The sequence below is a fragment of the Athene cunicularia genome (assembly GCF_003259725.1).
Source record: "Athene cunicularia isolate RWA chromosome 26 unlocalized genomic scaffold, athCun1 chr26_part1, whole genome shotgun sequence".
Classification (NCBI taxonomy): domain Eukaryota; kingdom Metazoa; phylum Chordata; class Aves; order Strigiformes; family Strigidae; genus Athene; species Athene cunicularia.
Genome location: NW_020799136.1, coordinates 1,278,305 through 1,296,921, shown reverse-complemented (window position 1 = coordinate 1,296,921; position 18,617 = coordinate 1,278,305). Strand labels below are relative to the sequence as shown.

At 53.5% G+C, this 18,617-nt stretch overlaps 2 protein-coding genes across 2 annotated transcripts in view; one reads left to right on the top strand and one right to left on the bottom strand.

Annotated features, from left to right (window-relative positions):
- The first annotated feature begins 11,785 nt into the window (after nucleotides 1-11,785).
- AVPR1B (arginine vasopressin receptor 1B) lies at nucleotides 11,786-14,112 on the top strand. Its single transcript, XM_026864237.1, has 2 exons — nucleotides 11,786-12,863; nucleotides 13,687-14,112. The coding sequence occupies exons 1-2, from the start codon at nucleotides 11,885-11,887 to the stop codon at nucleotides 13,992-13,994; spliced, it is 1,287 nt and encodes a 428-aa protein (XP_026720038.1). The 5' UTR covers nucleotides 11,786-11,884; the 3' UTR covers nucleotides 13,995-14,112.
- A 2,864-nt stretch (nucleotides 14,113-16,976) lies between these two features.
- RHEX (regulator of hemoglobinization and erythroid cell expansion) overlaps nucleotides 16,977-18,617 on the bottom strand; it is a 4,640-nt gene continuing 2,999 nt past the window's right edge. Inside the window, exons 3-5 of the mRNA XM_026864103.1 lie at nucleotides 18,415-18,522; nucleotides 17,956-18,017; nucleotides 16,977-17,628 (exon numbers count right to left, since the gene is read on the bottom strand). Coding sequence (XP_026719904.1) covers nucleotides 17,422-17,628; nucleotides 17,956-18,017; nucleotides 18,415-18,522 — 377 coding nt within the window. The 3' untranslated portion in view covers nucleotides 16,977-17,421. The remainder of the gene's footprint in view (nucleotides 17,629-17,955; nucleotides 18,018-18,414; nucleotides 18,523-18,617) is intronic.

The following is an 18,617-nucleotide window of genomic DNA, read 5'->3' as shown; positions in this document are numbered from 1 at the left end:
GTATAAGAGACAGGGCACCGACAGACCCCCCAGCACTGCTCGACCCCCCCCCAATCCCTCCCCCGCAGATGCCGAGGCCAGGGCGCCCCCTGGCGGGATGCGGCTTGTTTGGGGGTTTGATTTTTTAAATTTATTCTTTTTTTTTTTAACGAATAACCCTGGGGTAGAAACACGGCCAGAGTGAGCAAGCATGGGTCGGTGGCACTGCTGCCCGAAAGGCAGCCCCGGTGTGTGACAGCGCCAGGCAGGGGGGGGGACAGCAACACGCTGGGCGAAAATTAACCGCCTGCATCAGGCTGGCCCCCCCATTCCTGCCTTACACCGTTCCCCTTCCTGCGCGACTTGCAGCTGAACCCCTTCTGGGGTCCTTCTCCACAAGCGGAACAAGAGATGAGGAGAGGAATGCAGTCCGCAAAAAGTCTCCGAAATGGTTCGTTTCAAAGTCGCTGCTGGTTAGTCCTTCCGTGCGACTTCACAAACCTTTCTGCAGCTGTGTTTTGATTTTGTGGCTATGGAAAAAAAAATCTGCCCTTCACCAAAACAGCTTCAAAATACCGTAAGTGACACGACCTCCCCTTTACTCGCCAAACCGGGATAACCCCCGGAGAAAACGATGGCTGGGACTCGGCTTCCCATCGGCAAACCTCTTCTCTTGCAATTTGTGCCGCAGTTCAGTGCGGATTTACCGCTGTTTCCCCTCAGCGGAGCCACCAGGTGATTAAGAGTTGGTGGAGAGCCATTTCAATCCAAGTAAGATACATCCTCGCCTATTTAAGACTATCAGAGCGAAAGCAAGCAGCTAGCGAGGGGTCATGCAGAGAGAAGGCCTTTAGCAGAGGTGATCATGGGTGTCAGGATTTCAGAACACACAGAAACAGCATCCACAATTTAACAGGCTTTGACTTTGGTTTGCACCCACTCTGCAGCACTGAGCTTTTCAGGGAACAAGTAACCCTCGAGGACCACGCAGGAAGAACTACTTGAAATAGTCCTCTTACCCACCCCCCCCCAAAAGCAATTCTACTCCCTTTTTTCTGTCCCCTTCTCTCCCTCGATCATACTGCAAATTTGAAAGGAGAAAAAGGCAATTACCTAGAATGTCGGAAAGGTTGAGCTTATCTTAAATTTCCCAGATTGGACTGGTCGTTGCTGCTGCTCAGCCAAAAGGTTACAGACAGTTCCCAGTGGCCATCACTTACTGACTGTTCAGCACTTGCTCCGCAGAAGAGCTTCAGCCCCTCACCCTGAACACAGAGCCTCCAGAGACCCCATCTGCCCGGACTGGAAGAGCCTCCGGGGATGAAATCGGGAGCCACTGTCTGTCCCCAAAGGACCAGCCGGGAACTCTCCACGCACCCTCAGCTGAGCAGCTCGGATCTAAGCGACCTCCTGCTTTACTCGGGTCAGCCCCACAAAAGCAGAATTGTTGAGCTGATTCACTTTGATTTCCTCCATTAACAACCCGCCTGCCTGAAGTGAAGCAAAACCCAAGCAAATGAGGTGAAGAATGAGGTTTTCTGAGGAAGCACATTCAGATCCTGATCATTAACACTTAGGTAGTTTTTAAACATTTCCCAACACTGTCACTGCAGTTCTCTCTCTCTCCCGTGACACACTCTGCTGCTGCTTCACTTGTCTCCACGCTGAAGTCCAAGACAAAACAACAATAAAATTCTACATTTAATCTAACACGGCCTCCCAGCAGTACACACTTTGTAGGAACTTATTAACCAGCTCCCAGCTTGTTCCCTGCATAATCAGTTTGTACTTCAAAGTCTCCGCCAGCAGACAGAGCTAAATGATGGTGTTAAATTCACTCATGTATAAAATTAATTAGTTTTGGGGCAGGACAGTGGATATTGGTTGTCAGAAGTTGGGATATTAGTTGAATGGGGTTGCCCAGGGCTCTGGCGACCTTTGTAACTTCCCAAGCAATACCTCATGCTCTTCTATCTTGGACGGGGTCTTTCAAGCGGGGTGGGTGAGGAGAGCACTGGGCTCCCTGCAGGGAATTGTTGAGGAGAATGAGAATTATCCCTGAGCAGAGCAAAAGGCTGCGCTCGCTCCCGTTAAAGGCAGAGGGACCACTCCTGCCTCAGCATAAAGGCACACTTGCAGGATCAAGACGCATCAGCTCAGATAGCAGCTGCTGCAGAAATCACCCAGCGTTGTAATTCCCCTCAAAACTGCTGCGCTGTCAGAGCCGAGACGTCCGGAGAGATGTCTCAAGGCCACGTTTCCCGAGAGGCTGTGAGTCGAGTCTAGGGTTTGTTGAGACCCCAGCCTGGCTGCTGGGACTAGCAGGGGATTCTGTTACACACAAATCACCAGGAGGGAAAACAGCATCTGGCTCATCACCCGCTGAGGCAGCAAGCACAGGTCACGTCAGGGAGCTGTCCTTTTCCCTCTGCGTCTCTGGTTTCCTTCTAGGTTAATCCTTTCCCAATTAGCTTTTGAGGACTTTGACATTAATTTAATTATTTTTAAGTTCCACCATTGAAGCTAACAAAGAGACGCCGGACCCGTGAGGCATCGGGGCAGGCTCAGCCCTCCTTGCCTCACTTGGCTAAACACAAGGGGTTTAGCAGTGATTTTCACATTTCACCTTAACCCAACAGTTAGCTGTAAATCCACCCCCCTCCCCATTGAGGCTGTGCTTGCTCTCGCCTTGGTGTGACAGGCGCGATGCTTCGTTAAGCCTCAGGGTGGGATTTGATGCCCTGAATGGATATGAATGATCTGCAAGGAGAGCCAAGAGCTCTCTGGGTTATGGCCCCAAACTCCCACCAGACTCAGTGCTGATCTCTGGTGCTCAAGAGCAAGGCAAAAGCTCCTTTAGATATAACCAGGCACAGACCAGCTCCTGAGCACAAGCAAGCGTAGGGCTTTGAAAGACCCAGGGCAGAACCACTCACACAACCCCCTGTCTAATTTGGAAACAACAGGACTACTATCAGAGCACGGTGTCTCAGGTTGTTTTGTTGTTGTTGTTTTGCCAAGCAAAACCCTGCAAAACCTCAAACAACCCCCACACAGAAAGGAACCATCTGTCTGTCCTTCTCACCCCCGACCTCAAAGACTCTGTGATTCCCCAGGCTCACCCGTTCCTGCAGCGAACCCGGCGCGTGAGCTCCCCTGACGACGGGATGTAGAGCAGATGCCATGATTTTGCTGCTGCTACAGCAATACCCATATTCTCATGCCCATAGAGAAACCCTAAAGAAAAACGACCCGTTGATGCTTGACCCGCATGTTAATTTGGTTCATTTTCTAGACGACAGCAGCTCGGTGAGACAGGGAGATAATGTAAAGGCCAATGAAGAAATCCATTGATTTCCGTCTGTGGTTTCCCTACCAGCAGGCTCTCGCTACAGACTGTGATTTGCTCGCCTGATGAAGTGATAATCCATTACAGCCAAAAATACTGGTCCACAGATCATCTGAATTATAAGTGATAAAACTCTGCATTTGGCAGGTTCCAAAATGTCATTATTCTGAAACACGGGGCAGCATTTCCCATTTGCAGCAGTGCTAAGTACATCCTCATGGCCTCTCAAATCTGTTGTGCAAACGCGTATGAAAATAGCTTTTAAGAGATGCCTTGGCAATTAGCACCGTACACGCAGGGAAGTGTCAGAGACAAAGCAATTGTCTGCTAACACTAAACTGTGTTCTTTGGAGGCACAAAAACCAGACCGCCACCGACAAATCCAACCTTCGACTAAAGCAATCCCCTCAATCTACGACCTGCCTGACAAAAAAGAGTTATACTCCTGCCACGGCTTCCACCTTTGTTGGCCATTATCGGGCACTTAGAGGCACCAAGTCAGATACTTCTTAAAATCAATTTCTGAGGAGAGGGGGCAGAACCATTTCTATTCCGCGCTGCTTGAATACCTCATTGGACAATCAGTACGAAGTGAAACAAGTGGCTTTTATAAGAGCTCTAAATCGTTGGCTTTACCATCAAAGCCAGCAACTGTTCTTAATCACAGCTGCTGTCTCCCCAGAGAAGTCCTGGTCTACAAGGAGCAAAAAAAAAAAAAAAAAAAAAATAGATGGGCAATCTTCCTACTTCGTAGACCCAAAATACCACTTTCTGCTAGTTCTTCACAAGAGCCCAAAAGGAATCAGAGGTTAAAAAAAAAAAAAAAAGAAAATTGTGATGCAGAAGAATATTCAGATGTTCATCTATGGATCCCTGGGAGGTTTAAACCCGATTTCCCATCGAGTTGAATAATTTCCCGAACACTGGAGCAGGCACCTGAGTTAAATGACAAACACACCCACCTCTAATGCCAACATCAAAGGGCATAATCCTAAATTCTCACCACAACGAGCGCCCATTCAACATCCCATGTGTTGGGGAATGGTGTCCATGGGATCTTCAAACCCCGGCAGGGCAGAACAACAGGGACAGCCCAGCTCTGCCCCGTGCTGCAGCTGCTGCTGGGTGCAGGATAGGTCCCACAGAGCCCGTCCCGGCCAGCAGCGCGTGCTCCTGCACCAGCCCTGCACCCGGGTGCTGCCGCAGCCTGACCTGACCCAGCCACCCCCTCCCGGGCAGGCAGTACGTTCTGTGCAGCCGCTGTACTTTAGCACCTTCTCCACAAACACCCCACACTGGGAGAGGATTAAACAGCATTAACTGCCTTCCCCAAGGCTCCCATCCCGCTGCTCCGCCTGCCAGCCGACTGAGACAAGAGCAGTTTGAGGATTAACTACTCTTGTCCTAACCAAAGGGCAAAGAGGTGGTGGGTGGGTGCTAACGAAGCTGCAGGGGAAGGGCTCCCCACTCTTGTGCGAGCCCTCAGAGCTGGTGCCCGTTTCCAAACCAGACCTGGCAGTGCTGCCACCGCGGGCAGAGCGGGTTGGGGGAGGACTCCCCTTTGGGGTGTCACCTCTTCGCAAACCCACTGCTGCTGTCCCAAGGGCTGAAGCTGCATCTCCCAGTTCACCCCAGGACAATCTGTTCCCCCAGGGGTCACAGCCAGGACAGATCTGGGGCAGCATCTCCTTCGGTGGGCAGAGCTGTGGTGTTCTCCAGCCTCCACGTCTGGGACCTCCACCCCAGCAATTCCTGCAGCAGCAGGGATCATCAGAGCACAGCGACGATCCACAGATGCCCGAGAATCAAGAGCTACAGCTGGAAACTGCCAAACAAAGCCAGCATCCCAGCATCCCAGCCCCATCAACGCTACAAGGAGCTTCTGCCCACAGCCATTTAATTAGGAGGAGCAGGCAGCGTATTTCGAGCACGGATTTCTGCTTCGTTTGCAGGAACCGCAGCACAGGGAGGAGACAGACCATTAGGTCTACGTTTCCTAGGAGATTTTCACACACTAAGATGAGGGGAGAAAAGACCCACATTTCATACAAGCTGGAGGTAGTAATTCCACTGACGCTTCTGATCTGTTAAGCATGACAAGGTAAACTACAAGTGAAACTGCAATAATGTGCTTTAATTGGGCTTATTTTGTCCTTCACAGACACAAAAAAAAAAAAAAGTAGCAAGGAAAGGAAAGAAGTTGCTCAAACAGCTCAAGAGAAGCAGCACATCTAATAGTAGCGGCCAAGTCTTGATTCTGTGAACTTGTCTCTCAGCATCTTAAAGTCCCTTAGCTTGACAGTTCACGAACTTTCAGGGTAATAATGTCAGGGCAGGTACGAAATACCCAGAGTTTTAATTGAACGACACAAGCTGACCTCAGCACTGGGCAGTCAGTGGGAAGTGGTTTCACCGAGGCGGCTGCACAATCCCAAACAAGTTTCCCTGTATTTGGGCATAACCTGGGCCTGACTATCTAGTAGGCAAGAACCACCTTTAATCATGAAGCCTTGAACTTTGCTTTAGTGGGGAAGAGTACAGATCACCGTAGATATTTGCCCTGTGATTCATCATTTTCTAATATCTTGTCGTGAAACAGCTGCTCCTCTCCCTTCATCATCCTGACTGATGCCTCTGACCTGGAAGGGCTCTGAGTAACTGCAGCATCTCCGTCAGGCAAGAAGGGCAAGAGTAGCCAAAGCAGATCTGAGGTCATGGAAAGGTTCTCGTTCGCTTCCCCCCTGTACTGAGATTTTCAATTTAACGTATCTTAAATCCCATGCTCTTCTTTGCCTGCACCAAAGAGGAGGAGGAAGGGGGGAGCAGCAGTTCCCCTCCCACTCCACGGCACAGGGCGTCTCCGGCATCCCTGTGCCCAGCGGGACCATCACATCCCCCAACTCAGCTGCGGAGGCTGGAAGGTGACGGGGGCTGAAGCAGCTGTAGATGCCAATTCCCGAAGCAGCCCAAGCACCTACCATGCCATGAGCTGCCTTAGGCCCGGCTTGGCCAGCCCAGCCCCACCAAACCCAGCCCCATGCAGGACTGGAGCCTGGGCGTTATCTGTGCGACCAATGCAAACTTCCTAGCAAGGTGTTTATTAAAAATAACACCAAACATCTCACCTCTGCAGGCTGTAGGGCCCAGAAACCCCCTGCACAGGCCAGACCTCCACTGTATAAAGCAAAATACAGGACCTAAAGGAAGGGCCCCTCCCAGCCTGGCCACCCTGTCACTGCTGCCTTGGTGGCAAATTCTCCAGGCAGCTGTCAACCAGCTTGTCTGTCTGTCCTCACGAGAGCCAACCGACATATATTTTCCCCACAGCAGCCTGTCTAGAGAGGACAAGAAAAAGCCGTTTGTTTCCAGCCTTGAAATGTAATTTTGGTTTTTGGTGGGTTTTTTTTATTATTTTTATTATTATTGATCTTTAGGTTGTAAATGCTTCAGCTGCGTCTGGTTTTTAAATGCTAATGATGATAATAGCAAAAGGAGATGAAGGAGTGGGGAAGGAAATTGAAGCATTTCACAGCTACCAAAGTCTTTAAGCATCCCTGGCTATACAGGCAAAGCAACAGGGAGAACCTAAGGATGATAAACAAGTAATTTGCTATCTCGAAGATGCCTGTAGCTTCAATTTTTCCTCTGGCAGTTGCCTCTGCTTAAGCAGACTGGTTCCACACATTGTGGGTCAAATGGAAAGGCACAGCGAAACAACAAGGAAAAAGTAAACTGTAATAGAGTTATCAGCTGCAATAACACCCCAGCGTTGGATTTATTTTATCCAGCAGAAATCCCCTGGTGCTAGTCACCAACCTGCAAGGCATTTCAGGCTCAGCGTGCAGGCTGGGCCAGGGAGAGGAGCCTGGTCCAAGCCCCACCAGTGCAGGCTGGCTTGCTCCCAGGGGGTTTGTTGGAGGGCACAGGTGTTTCTGGGCACGGTTTGGGGAGATTCGGAGTGTTTGGGTGGGCAGGACTCTCCCCAGGCAGCAGAGGTGCTGGGGGCAGTGTGGAGGATGAAGGGAGCGATGCTCCGAGACAAACTGGGTTGAATTAAATTCACAGCTTGGACACGGCTCCGGCAGGGATGGCGGCTCAGCGCCCCCCAGGTTTGTGTTCAATGTTTTTAAGCACTGATAGTTTAAAGTTTAGTTCTTTAATGCAACACTGTCAGCTTTTCGTTATTCTGCTCGCCAATTTTTACAGCTTCACATGGATTTCCCATTAAAATTAAAACTGCTTGTTCTGCCTAGCAGTGTCCCTAACAGGCACCGCTCTGGGGCATTTGCCATGTGTTTAGTGTATTTATTTATGCACCCAGACTTGCTCTCTAAGATTAAGTAGGATCAGAGGTTTTAATTAAATGGAAAAAAAACAAATTTGAATGAGGGAAAGGGGGGAGGAAAAGGAGAGACTGACTGACACATCTGGCTTATAATTACCTTAAAATTATAGAAGATCTTGTCTTCAGTTCCCAGAGCTGTATGACAGATCATGCTGCCCAATTACACAGCAGAGTTTTCCCTCTCGGGAGGGTAATGGGAGTCACAGCGCAAGCGTTGAACCAAGCGTCCATTTAGAGACAATTTAATATTTTGGGGCATTTCCCATGCTATCAGGATGGGCCAGGGCTGTGCAATCACGGCCTCTGTGTGACGACCACGCTGCAGAGAAATTTGTTTCCCTAGTAAGACATCACAAGGTCACTTTGCTGAGAACTCTTCACAAACATGACAAGCAACAACAACAATAAATTTAAAAAAAAAAAAAATCAGATTATATCAGCCTCCAAACTCCCCAAGTCTGAGAAAAACGAAGCACAGTCCTACCTAGAGTTAGGTTGATATCAAGAGCAAACCAAGTTCTTAAAGGTAGTGAAATCTTTAAGAACTGGAAAGTCTCAGCACTTTATATTTTCAGGAGGTGGAGGGGAAGTAATTCATGGGCTTAATTTTGACAGAGAGTTGGCATTAAAAGCAGCATTAGATACCAGGAACTCCCAGCCCTCATTCCTGCCCTCAGTCTTCCCAAGGAGATGATCACAAGCTGACATAAAGCAGTTGCAACACCATTAATTTTACAGTATCAGAACCAGCGCAAAATGACCAAATCTTTTTTTTTTTTCCCCTGACGTGAACCACAGAAGGCATTTCAGTGATTAAACGCTAAAGACAGACCAAGCACGCTTTATGCTGTCAGCAAGAAGTTTTAACACCATCACATACCACAAATAAAATATTTGTGTTGAGAAGTGAGCCAAATCAGCATATAAACCCAGGCCAACAAATTTTTATTTATTTCTTTAACCAGCTAGCTACCCACAAAGCAAAGTCACCAGCTACCGTGCCAAATGATTTGGCAATCACAAAGCCTCTACCTCCGTGCTCTGCTGTAGAAGAGCGCAGGATGCCTGCTGGTAACAGAAACAGCATTTTATAATGTTCTGCTTCATGGTGGATTGATGCTACCAGCTGCCAAAAATTAGCTGCATAATACAGTGTTACCTTGACAAACAGAACATTAAGAGCTTAGAAATCCAGTTACATGGTCCTGTGCCTCAGCATCACACCCAGGGGGAAGGGAGGAAACACGGACCACAGGGCAATAGTTTTCACAGCGTTTCAGGGCTCAAATCACCCTGCAGCAGCAATAACCAGCAGCACAGAGCCCCGGGGGCTACCCCAATACTGCACACACACCCCCACCATGCAAAAAGCCACATTACCAGAAAACAGCAGCCTCTGCCTCATCCCACACCTCCATCCACTACTCTCCAGAGCCCAGCTTATGGGAAACGGCTTAAATGGCTGCAGCTTGGGCTGGACTGCCCAGGCCCAGCTGGGCCATCACCTCCCAGGGCTCCCAGAGTACTAAAACCAGCACCAGGCTCAGCAAGTAGTTCCTAAGCTGCTGAGCTGCAGAACTCAGCTCTGGTTTTGCTGAAGCACATGCAATACTAGCACTGGCAATACATCAAAACGTTCAGGAAACCAGTGAAAGAAAATGAGTTTATTTTTTAATCCTTCTGCTTGAAAAATTTCCTTGCTGTGATAACTTCCCTTTTACAGAAAATTAATTTCTATTTTCCAGGGATCATTTTTCTTTTGTGGATTAACTTCCCTTTCCTCTAAGCTCCTTTGCAGAAATATTCTCCCCGCAACTCAACTTTGGTGAATCTGAAGTAAAAGCTCAAACTCGGAGGGAATTGCTTCCAAATCAAACCGGTGCCTGTGAAAGATGAGTCTGTCCTCAAAACCCTTTAAACATTTCTTTCTCTGGAGAGTCTGCCCTTCCATCTCTGCCTTCATCTTAGCTTTTCATTGCTTTGTAGGTTGGTTTGGGTTTTTTTTTTTTTTTTTTTTTTTTTTTTTTTTTTTTGCACTGCCCTCTATTAATCTTCCAGAAAATCAGCTGTCTGATCACAAATAGAGAAAATTACATTATTCACTGCAATACCTATCTCTAACTCCAGCACCTCAGCCAGGCACTTTCCTGTGAGGGGTACTTTATATCCATAGGGTCTCTTATAAGGATGAATGTCTTTTAATTAGATACAAACTGTGCTCATTGATGGTTATTAGAGGTGATCTGCAAATCTTTATTCAGCAAATAACAGCCTTCTTCCAGGCACCTTAATTGTAATATCACAGCCAGTGAGCCAGAGCAGGCTCTGCAAGCAGCAAAGCCCCTGTCGAGCGGACAAGTGCCAGGAAGAAGCTCCGTGTCCCTGCATTTCTTTTGTTCGCTGCCGTCGTCTTTCCCCGGTAGAGAATGGAAAAATCGCTGGAAATAGACGGGTGGCTTCATATCTTCTTGACGTAATTCAGCATCAGTTGAAATAGGGGGAAAAAGCAGAGCCTTAATGTCGCAAAACAAAAGTGGAATTGTGTATACACACACACACACACACGCTTCCGTTTGTATACACGTGCCATGAAAATATTTTGCAATCACGCGCTATGTGGGAAGATGCAATGAAGGCTCAAAAAAGAGTGGGAAGGGAAGATCAGGAGAAGAGGCAAGTGCCCGAGCTCCCTGCCCCGTGCCCAGGCGAGCGTTTCCACTCATCTGTATTCTCAGCCACGCAATGTCTAGCTCTTCTGTCCTTTGGCTGAGGGTGTGTGCTGCCCATCGCCTTTCCTCTGCCTCACACCACACCTTTGCATAAAGTCTGCGGCTGCCGGGGCCTCCTCAGCTCGCTTCTCCTCTCCTGTGGATTTTTTTCCTGTGCAGATGAGAGATGGGGCAAATACTGATGACTCCAGGCAGAGCCAGCTCTGGGGACGAGCAGGACCTCGCGTCCCACCTTCAGGGTGGTTTTCTGTCAGGTGGAGTAAACCGGCAGCATTTAACTGAGGACTAAGCAGGCAGAGTCAGGCTTTTGCCACATCTCAGGGAGAATCTTCATCCCCTTCCTGCCCAGAAGGAGAGGGACAGATCAGAGCAGGCAGCCTCGGGACGTGGTGCCAGGTGATGATGTCTCCACCGACTTTGCTGCGGGGCTGAGACCCGGCCGCACGGAGCCGGTGGATGTGGGAGCTGCTCTGGGGGACCCATATCCCCTCGCCCCCCCTGCACAGGCTCTGGGGACAGAGGCATCTCCTGCTCGGCCAGGAGAAGCTGAGGGTAGTGACAAGAGGGGGCTGACTAGTAGGGCCAGTGCAAACGGGGGGCAGAGCATCCCCAGCCCTGACACGCTGCAGAAGAGGGGACACAGGGGACGGGGTGGAAGTGCGGGAGGGTTCCCAGCCTTCGGCTCTGGCCCAGAAATCCCATTTGGCAAAAGCCGCTGGCAAAGCCCAGGGATGGCCGCTCTGGAGGAGGGGAACCGGCTCTCCCCTGCCCGCGGCAGCGTCCGGCAGCGCTCGGCACAGAGCCCAGAAGCTGGGGCCAGCCGGGGAGGGGAGCTGCCAGGCTATAAAAACCAGAGCGGGGCACACGGTGTTCACACGCGGCACCGAGAGCCACCGCCGGCAGACGCTGCCCCGCTCCCCGCAGAGGCACGGACACCGCTCACCTGGATTTTACTATTCTTGGAATGAAAAGGCCAAAGAGATGCAGCATCTGTAGCTTTTTCAGTTACTTTTACTGCACTAAAAAGAAGCAACAAAGAGGATTCCCCCTTCCCCTTCAATTCACCAGCGCAGGGGGGAGAGGGGACTCACAAGATGAGCAGTCCGGGGAGAAACGGGGATTTGGGAATGTTTAGTGCAGATGAGAAAAAGATCAAGGACTGAGCCGAGAGCTCCTGCATCTCTTTGCTTGTTGTGAATGTTCGCATGGAGCAGCCCAGGCAGAGAGAGGAATCATTGCAGCCGCACAGCACGGGGTTAGTGTGATGTCGAGGAGCACAAGGCAGAGGAGGTGACACCTGCACCAGCGTTGGGGACGGCTGGAGGAGGAACATCCTGCACGGGGGCAGAGGAGCTGGTGCAGTCGTGCTCAGGGGAAGCACCGACCCCGACAGCTCAGCCCTGGGGAGGCAGGGAAGGGTTTAACAGGCCGCTGGAGAGGGGCATTATAGCTGCCGGCGCTCCCGCAGAGCTTCCCGAAGGGATGGAGCCAGGCTGGGGTGGGAACAGCACGCATGGCAGCCGGCCTGGGCACAGCCAGGGGCTGCTGAGCCCCCAGACCATGGCAAGGGACCCCAACCTGACCCTCCTGCACACCCGGGATGAGGAGCTGGCCAAGGCAGAGATCGGGGTGCTGGCCGCCATCCTGGCTGTCGCCACCACAGGCAACGCGGGGGTGCTGCTGGCGATGTACCGCCTGAGGAAGAAGAGGAGCCGCATGCATCTCTTCATCCTGCACCTGGGCCTGACCGACCTGGGCGTTGCGCTCTTCCAGGTGCTGCCGCAGATGATCTGGGAGGTGACGTACCGCTTCTTGGGGCCGGACCCGCTCTGCCGGGCGGTCAAATACCTGCAGGTGCTGAGCATGTTCGCCTCCACCTACATGCTCATCATGATGACGCTGGACCGTTACCTGGCCGTGTGCCACCCCCTGCAGAGCCTGCAGCAGCCCAGCCGCCAGGCCTACGCCATGATCGGGGCCACGTGGCTGCTCAGCCTTCTGCTCAGCCTGCCCCAGATCTTCATCTTCTCCCTGCGGGAGGTGCGCCAGGGCTCGGGGGTGCTGGACTGCTGGGCGGACTTCAGGTACCCGTGGGGAGCCCGAGCCTACATCACCTGGACCACACTGTGCATCTTCATCCTGCCCGTCGGCATCCTCACCGTCTGCTACAGCCTCATCTGCTACGAGATCTGCAAGAACCTCAAGGGCAAGACCCAGAGCGGTGCCCCCGGCATGGGGGGGCCCACAGCATCTGCCCCTCCTGCTCCCTGCTCCTCTGAGAAGAGCGGGCAATGCCCCAGCGGGCAGCCCTCGCGGGTGAGCAGCGTGCGCACCATCTCCCGTGCCAAGATCCGCACGGTGAAGATGACTTTTGTCATCGTGGTGGCCTATGTCGCCTGCTGGGCACCGTTTTTCAGCGTGCAGATGTGGTCGGTGTGGGACAAGGATGCTCCCAGCGACGGTGAGTAAGGGGTGGGGATGCTGGGCTGCAGCCTGGAGCAGGCGCAGAGCCCTGGGTGCCCGAGGCACGCAGCGTGCCCATTGCTTTTTTAACAAGCAAAAGCTGTCTGTTATTTTGTCATTTTAAAAGTCGTGTGGGAAGGGGCTACAGATTTGCTCCCCAGTAACATTTATAGAAAACTGCAGAGTCAAGTCACTCCTTTCACCAGTAAAACCACTGAAGCAGTGGTTTCTGACCACCACCACCGGGACGTGTAAAGGCATGGTGTGACCATCTTTGCCAAGTGTGGTTCATCCCTCATGTGGGAATTTTCTCCAGGAGCTGCCGTGCTCGGTACGTGGCTGCAGGGAGGGTTTTATCTGTGCTGTGGCTCGGGCTGGGGCAGGTCCTGCACGTGTCACATCGAGCACCCGCAAGGCTCTTCCTGAGCCAGCTGCAGGGGCTTCAAATTTCCAATTTCATAGGTTGACTTTTTCTGGAAATTTTCAGTCTTTCCGTGGGTAGAAGGACCCTCACCCAAGATTGAAAGGCCTCTGGGTGATGCTTTGACCAGCAAACAGGCTGAAGGAAGGTCCAGCAGCTGCTGGGTCTCGTCTCGCAGCATCCTCCCTGAGGACGGGCCCCAGCACATCCCCACCACAGTACGTCACCCACCTGCGGACTCTGGCCCAAAGAAATTCCCGTCAGATGGGGTGGGAATGGGACAAAGGACACGTGCCCAAGACAAAAAGAGCCCCCGAGGTCCTGCCCATCACACACTGAGACCCTGCCCAGCCCCTGCCCAGCCCGGGGGATGTTTCAGCTCTCTCCCTTGCCTTCCCAGAGTCCACCAACGTGGCTTTCACCATCACCATGCTGCTGGCCAGCCTCAGCAGCTGCTGCAACCCCTGGATTTACATGTTCTTCAGCGGGCACCTGCTCCAGGACGCAGCACGCTGCCTGTCCTGCTGGGGCAGCCCCCGGCCCGGGCTGCGGAGACAGGCCTCGACCGGGAGCCTCTGCAGCAGGAAAACCACCATCCTGAGCCACAGCCACCACAGCAGCCCCCCCGGCCTCCCCCTGCACAGGGGCAGCACCAAGGACTTCGACGCGCCCTGCGAGGAGGTGGTGACCGAGTCGGGCATCCTCTAGGCTGGAGCGGGGGACAGATCCTGGGCACGTCCCTTCACTGAGGACAGCTGCCACCAGATCACAGAATCCCAGAATCACTCAGGTTGGAAAAGCCCCTCGGGATCATTGAGTCCAACCCTCAGCCCGACTCTACAAAGTTCTCCCCTACCCCACATCCCCCCACAGCTCATCCAAACGGCCCTTAAACCCCCCCCAGGGATGGGCACTCCCCCCTCCCCGGGCAGCCTGTTCCACTCTCAGACCACTCTTGCTGGGAAAATGTTTTTTCCTCCTGCCCAGCCTGACCCTCCCCTGGGGCAGTTTCCAGCCGTTCCCTCTTGTCCTGTCCCTGATGCCCTGGGAGCAGAGCCCAGCCCCAGCCTCTGCAATGTCCTCTCAGGAGTTGTAGAGTGATGAGTTCTCCTCCCCTCAGCCTTCTCTTCTTCAGACGTGACACCATGAACGTTGTCACTGCAGAGCCATGCCTCTCCCCACACAGTAGCCTCCCCTTTTGCAGAAAGCTGGGTGCTGAACCCCAAAAGCATCACTGTCCATCTCATCCTTGTGTGCTTGCTGCTGTACACACCGCGTCTGCTGCGAGCAGCAGGGGAGACAGAGCCCCATCAGCTGCTGCCTGCCCACAGCACCCACCTCCCCACAGCACCCACCTCCCCACAGCACCCACCTGCCCACAGCACCCACCTCCCTCTGACGTTAGGAAGGCTCTCACTGCCGGGCTGCCCTCCTCCAGGAACTCCTCACAACCCCGGTATCTCCTGGGGGATGCTGCACCAGCATCTCCTCCTGGAGGGACTCCGGCTTTGGGTGTTTCAGACACCAGCAAAGCAGCCTGAGCACAGCAGGAGGCAACGTGGCTACATCTGCTCGAGAGCTCCCTGCGAGCAGGTCACGCATCTCCCATCCCCAGGGCTTTGCTGGCGGAGCAGCCGCAGGTCTCCCAGGCCGAGGGGCTCAGCACGCTCCCCCCTCCATGCTGCCCTCCCCTGACAGTCAGGTCTGGAGCTGGACCCTCCGCCCACCTCCCCGGGGCCAGGTCTGGGGCTGGAGCAAAAAACCACAGGGCAGAAATGTCCCCTCCTGCTGCGCACAGCTGCCTGGCTACCGCGCTGCGCTGGGGGGAGATCCGAGAGGCCCCACTGATGCCACCAGAGTGCTGCTCGGAGCAGCCTTGGCCCAGCTCCAGCTTGCCCGGGCAGATCCTGCCTCCCGCCGTGCCCCAGCACTTTCCATCAGGTTTACTCGCAGCCCCCAGCCGCTGTGCGGGGCTGCTCCACGCTGTTCAACAGCTGCTGCATCCCATTAAAGAGCTGCTCTGGAATTGCTGCTGATTTTGGTTTATTTAGCAGAGATCAGAGTGCCAAAACCACCCAGTGCTCGGGGATGACTTCAGGGCACTTGGGAGCACAGAGGAGGGGCGGCGGGCAGCTGGGAAGGAGCCGTGGCCTTGCAAGGCCAGCCTGGCCCCTGCCCTTCGCCCCCCGAAGCTGCTTTTTTCAAGAAGGAAGCGTGAGTGAGGCAAGAGCATCCCTTTGCTCTGGGAATCAGAAGCTGCTGATGGGGGAACCACCGACAGTACTGAATTCCCTGCAAGCAAGGTGCATCATTCCCTCTATTATCATGGGCTAAATCTGTAAAAATAAGACATTTAAAGTATTTCAAAATCTGAAATTATTTTCACTTTTTAATCACCAAACCTTTGAATCAGTTCTTCCAGAAACTCCCACTAGCTGGTTTTGACCTCATCTCCGGTTCCTTAATCACACCTCTCCTGGCCTTTAGCAATGTTTCCCAGAGATTATTTGGGTTTTTGAACATTTTCCCCCAACGTGCCCTTCAAGACGGGCCAGCTCTGCACAACAAGGTCATAAAACCAGAAGTGCCTGACCCGCCCCGGGATCGATACCAAATCGATCGTCTCACAACCTTTCATTAAAGCACATCGCTGCTGAGCTGATTTGAAATGCGCTGGGGGCAGCTCCATCCCTGAGGAAGGGGGGGCTGTACCGGGATGCACCAGATCCATCAGCATAACAGAGCTCCCAGCTATTGCGTCGTTCCCCTTCCCGGCGCTTCAAAAGTTTATTTCTTGAAAAAATCATAAGTAACAAAAAGCAGAGCGGATGGAGGGACTTGTTCCCATTTGCAGCAGCGATTTGCTGCAGCGGGGCGAGGGCAGCGAGCTCCAGCCGGGCAGTGGCTCTCCTGGTCCTCGGGAGCATGAGGGTGACCCAACAAATGTGGAGCAGAGGGAGCGGCACCGCTGAGGAGCCACCAGCCTTCCCAGCACGGTCCCTTCACAATCCCGAGCTTATCTCTGCAAGGTGGAGAGCCCCCAACTCAGTTTTGTTGGAAAAGATTGCAGGGATGTACTGCAAGTCCCCTGGAAATTCAACCAACGTTTAAGGAAAATGTGAAACGTGGTGCCAGGTCCCAGGGGGACAGAGGTGTGTGCCCCAGCCCCGGGCACTGAACCCCCCCTCTGCTGGGTGTGGGCATGGCTCAGGTGGGGAGAGACCAACTCCTGCACCTTTGGTGCAGGGACAAAGCAGGAAAAGCAAAAGGTGGGAGACAGGGAATATCATCCCTCCCCACAAACACGGAGGGATTCGCCTTGCTTGTGCTCACATAAACACCCGGGGTCCAGTCCTGGCCCCTCACCGCCCAGAGGCACCAGCAACCAGCCCAGATCCTCCACCTGAGGAGGGGGGATATAAACCCCCGGGGACCCCTCGGCCGTTTGCCAGCTGGGCTGAGGACTTCGCCTTTCAGCTGGGGGATGAAGCTCCCCGGCAGGGCCACCCTCCTTCCCTGGCAGCCCCCTCCAGTGTGGCCGGGGGTCCAGCCACCCGCGCAGCCACCCCAGCCCCAGCAACACCTCTGAGGGCGACGGGGACTTGGAAAGATTTTGAGCATCAAAAGGGGGGAGGCAATGAATCCGGGCTTGTTGGGCAGAGAGGGCAAAGCTGGTGGAAGAACTGTGTTTAAAAGTATTTTATGTCAGTGATCAGCAAACAAAGCATCATTCAGAAGAGGTGCCAGCCAGGTTGGGTGGATATTTTGAAGACTCCTGCATTTCCCTCCCAGAACTACATCCCACTTCGAGAGGCAGGGGGGGATGTTTCATTTGCTTTCAAGAGATGAGAAAAAAGGGCCAGCACAGAAAAGTGGAGAGCACATTTCAGCCCGGGTAGGAGGAACTACCCTGCGCCATCCCACGCTCAGCAGCCTTCAGGAACAGTGATGCATTTAAGTAAAATACCAAGCAAATTGTATTGGCCGGTTAGAGTGTTACAAGGAATAAAAGCTGGCAGGCGCCAGCCCGTGCCAGGCGCTGCCCGAGGCGAGGGGGAAGCTCGGCTCACGCTGCTGCCGGGGACTTGGGGCATCACCCCGGCTGACCTGGCACCCCGCAGCAGCGTCCTGGGGGTCACAGCTTCATCTCGGTGTACTCGACCGACTTGGATGCTGTGGGGCTGGAACAGGGCCAGAAATCCACTTTCTTTTTCTTTGGGTCCACGTTGACGTAGTCCGCCCTGGTTTTCACGTTCTCGTAGTCCCTGGCAGATCCCAGCCCGCGGCCTTTCCCCGGGAAGACCAAGGACGTGTAATTGAGGTTTTCTTTGGAGCGAGGGCCCTGCAGGAGCGGACACAACCCCCAGGTCAGGCACCAGCATCCACCCGGGGCAGCTTTGCCCTTGAACCCACACGAAGGCAAAGTGCAGCCGTTGTTGTGCCCAGGGATGTCCCCAGCCCCCGGGGATGCTTCCCGCTAAATGGGGATCGTTGTACATGATGGGTAACCCCCACCCCCAGCCTCACTGCTGGTATTTCAATATGGTTTGATCCTTTTTTCCCACCCCGTTGATGCTCTGTGGGTCTCAAGCCGGACAGGACCCACATGGCGCCAGCACCCCTGCGGCTGCGGTTGCTCTTGGCAAAGGCTCCCTGCCCACGGCCGTACCTGGGGGCAGGAGGGGCTGCTGGCTGAGTCCTCCGAGGTCTCTGAAGACGTGTCGCTGCTCCCTTAAAAACAGGAAACGTTACCACCTCCACTGTGGCTTGGGGGGGTTAAGGGAAAAAAAATAAACCGGGAGAAAAAACAAACACGCTGGAGAGTGAAAATTGAAAATCCGACAACATCAGTGTGCTCCCTCCCCTCTTCAGCCCCCTGCCCGGCAGTTACTGGGCAGGGAAAGGCCAGAGGAGGCAACTGGGAAGCAACTGGGAGGCAACTGGAAATGTGAGTGGCTGCTGCTCCAGCCCTTCGCCCGACCGCCTGCTCCCTCTTCCACCAGGTCAAGGTCAAGGCCAGGTGAGGGTCTTCCCAGGCGGTTAAAGAGGAGAGTGTTGCACCAGTGCAACACCATATGGTTATATTCACGTGCCAGGACCGCGCCGGGTGGCTGCAGCGTCCCCTTACCCACGTAGGAGGGTCTCGGCGCCTCTTCCCCCGCCGCTGCAGGGGCCGGGGGCTGCTGGGGCTGCACCACGGGGCTGCTGCTGGCCGGCTGGCCACAGGGACGGCTGGCTGCAACCCAGAGGCCAGTTAGCACCTTCCTCCAGCCCAGGACACCAGCAGTGTCCCATACACCCCCCACACCATCGCTCTCGGACCCCCCCCCA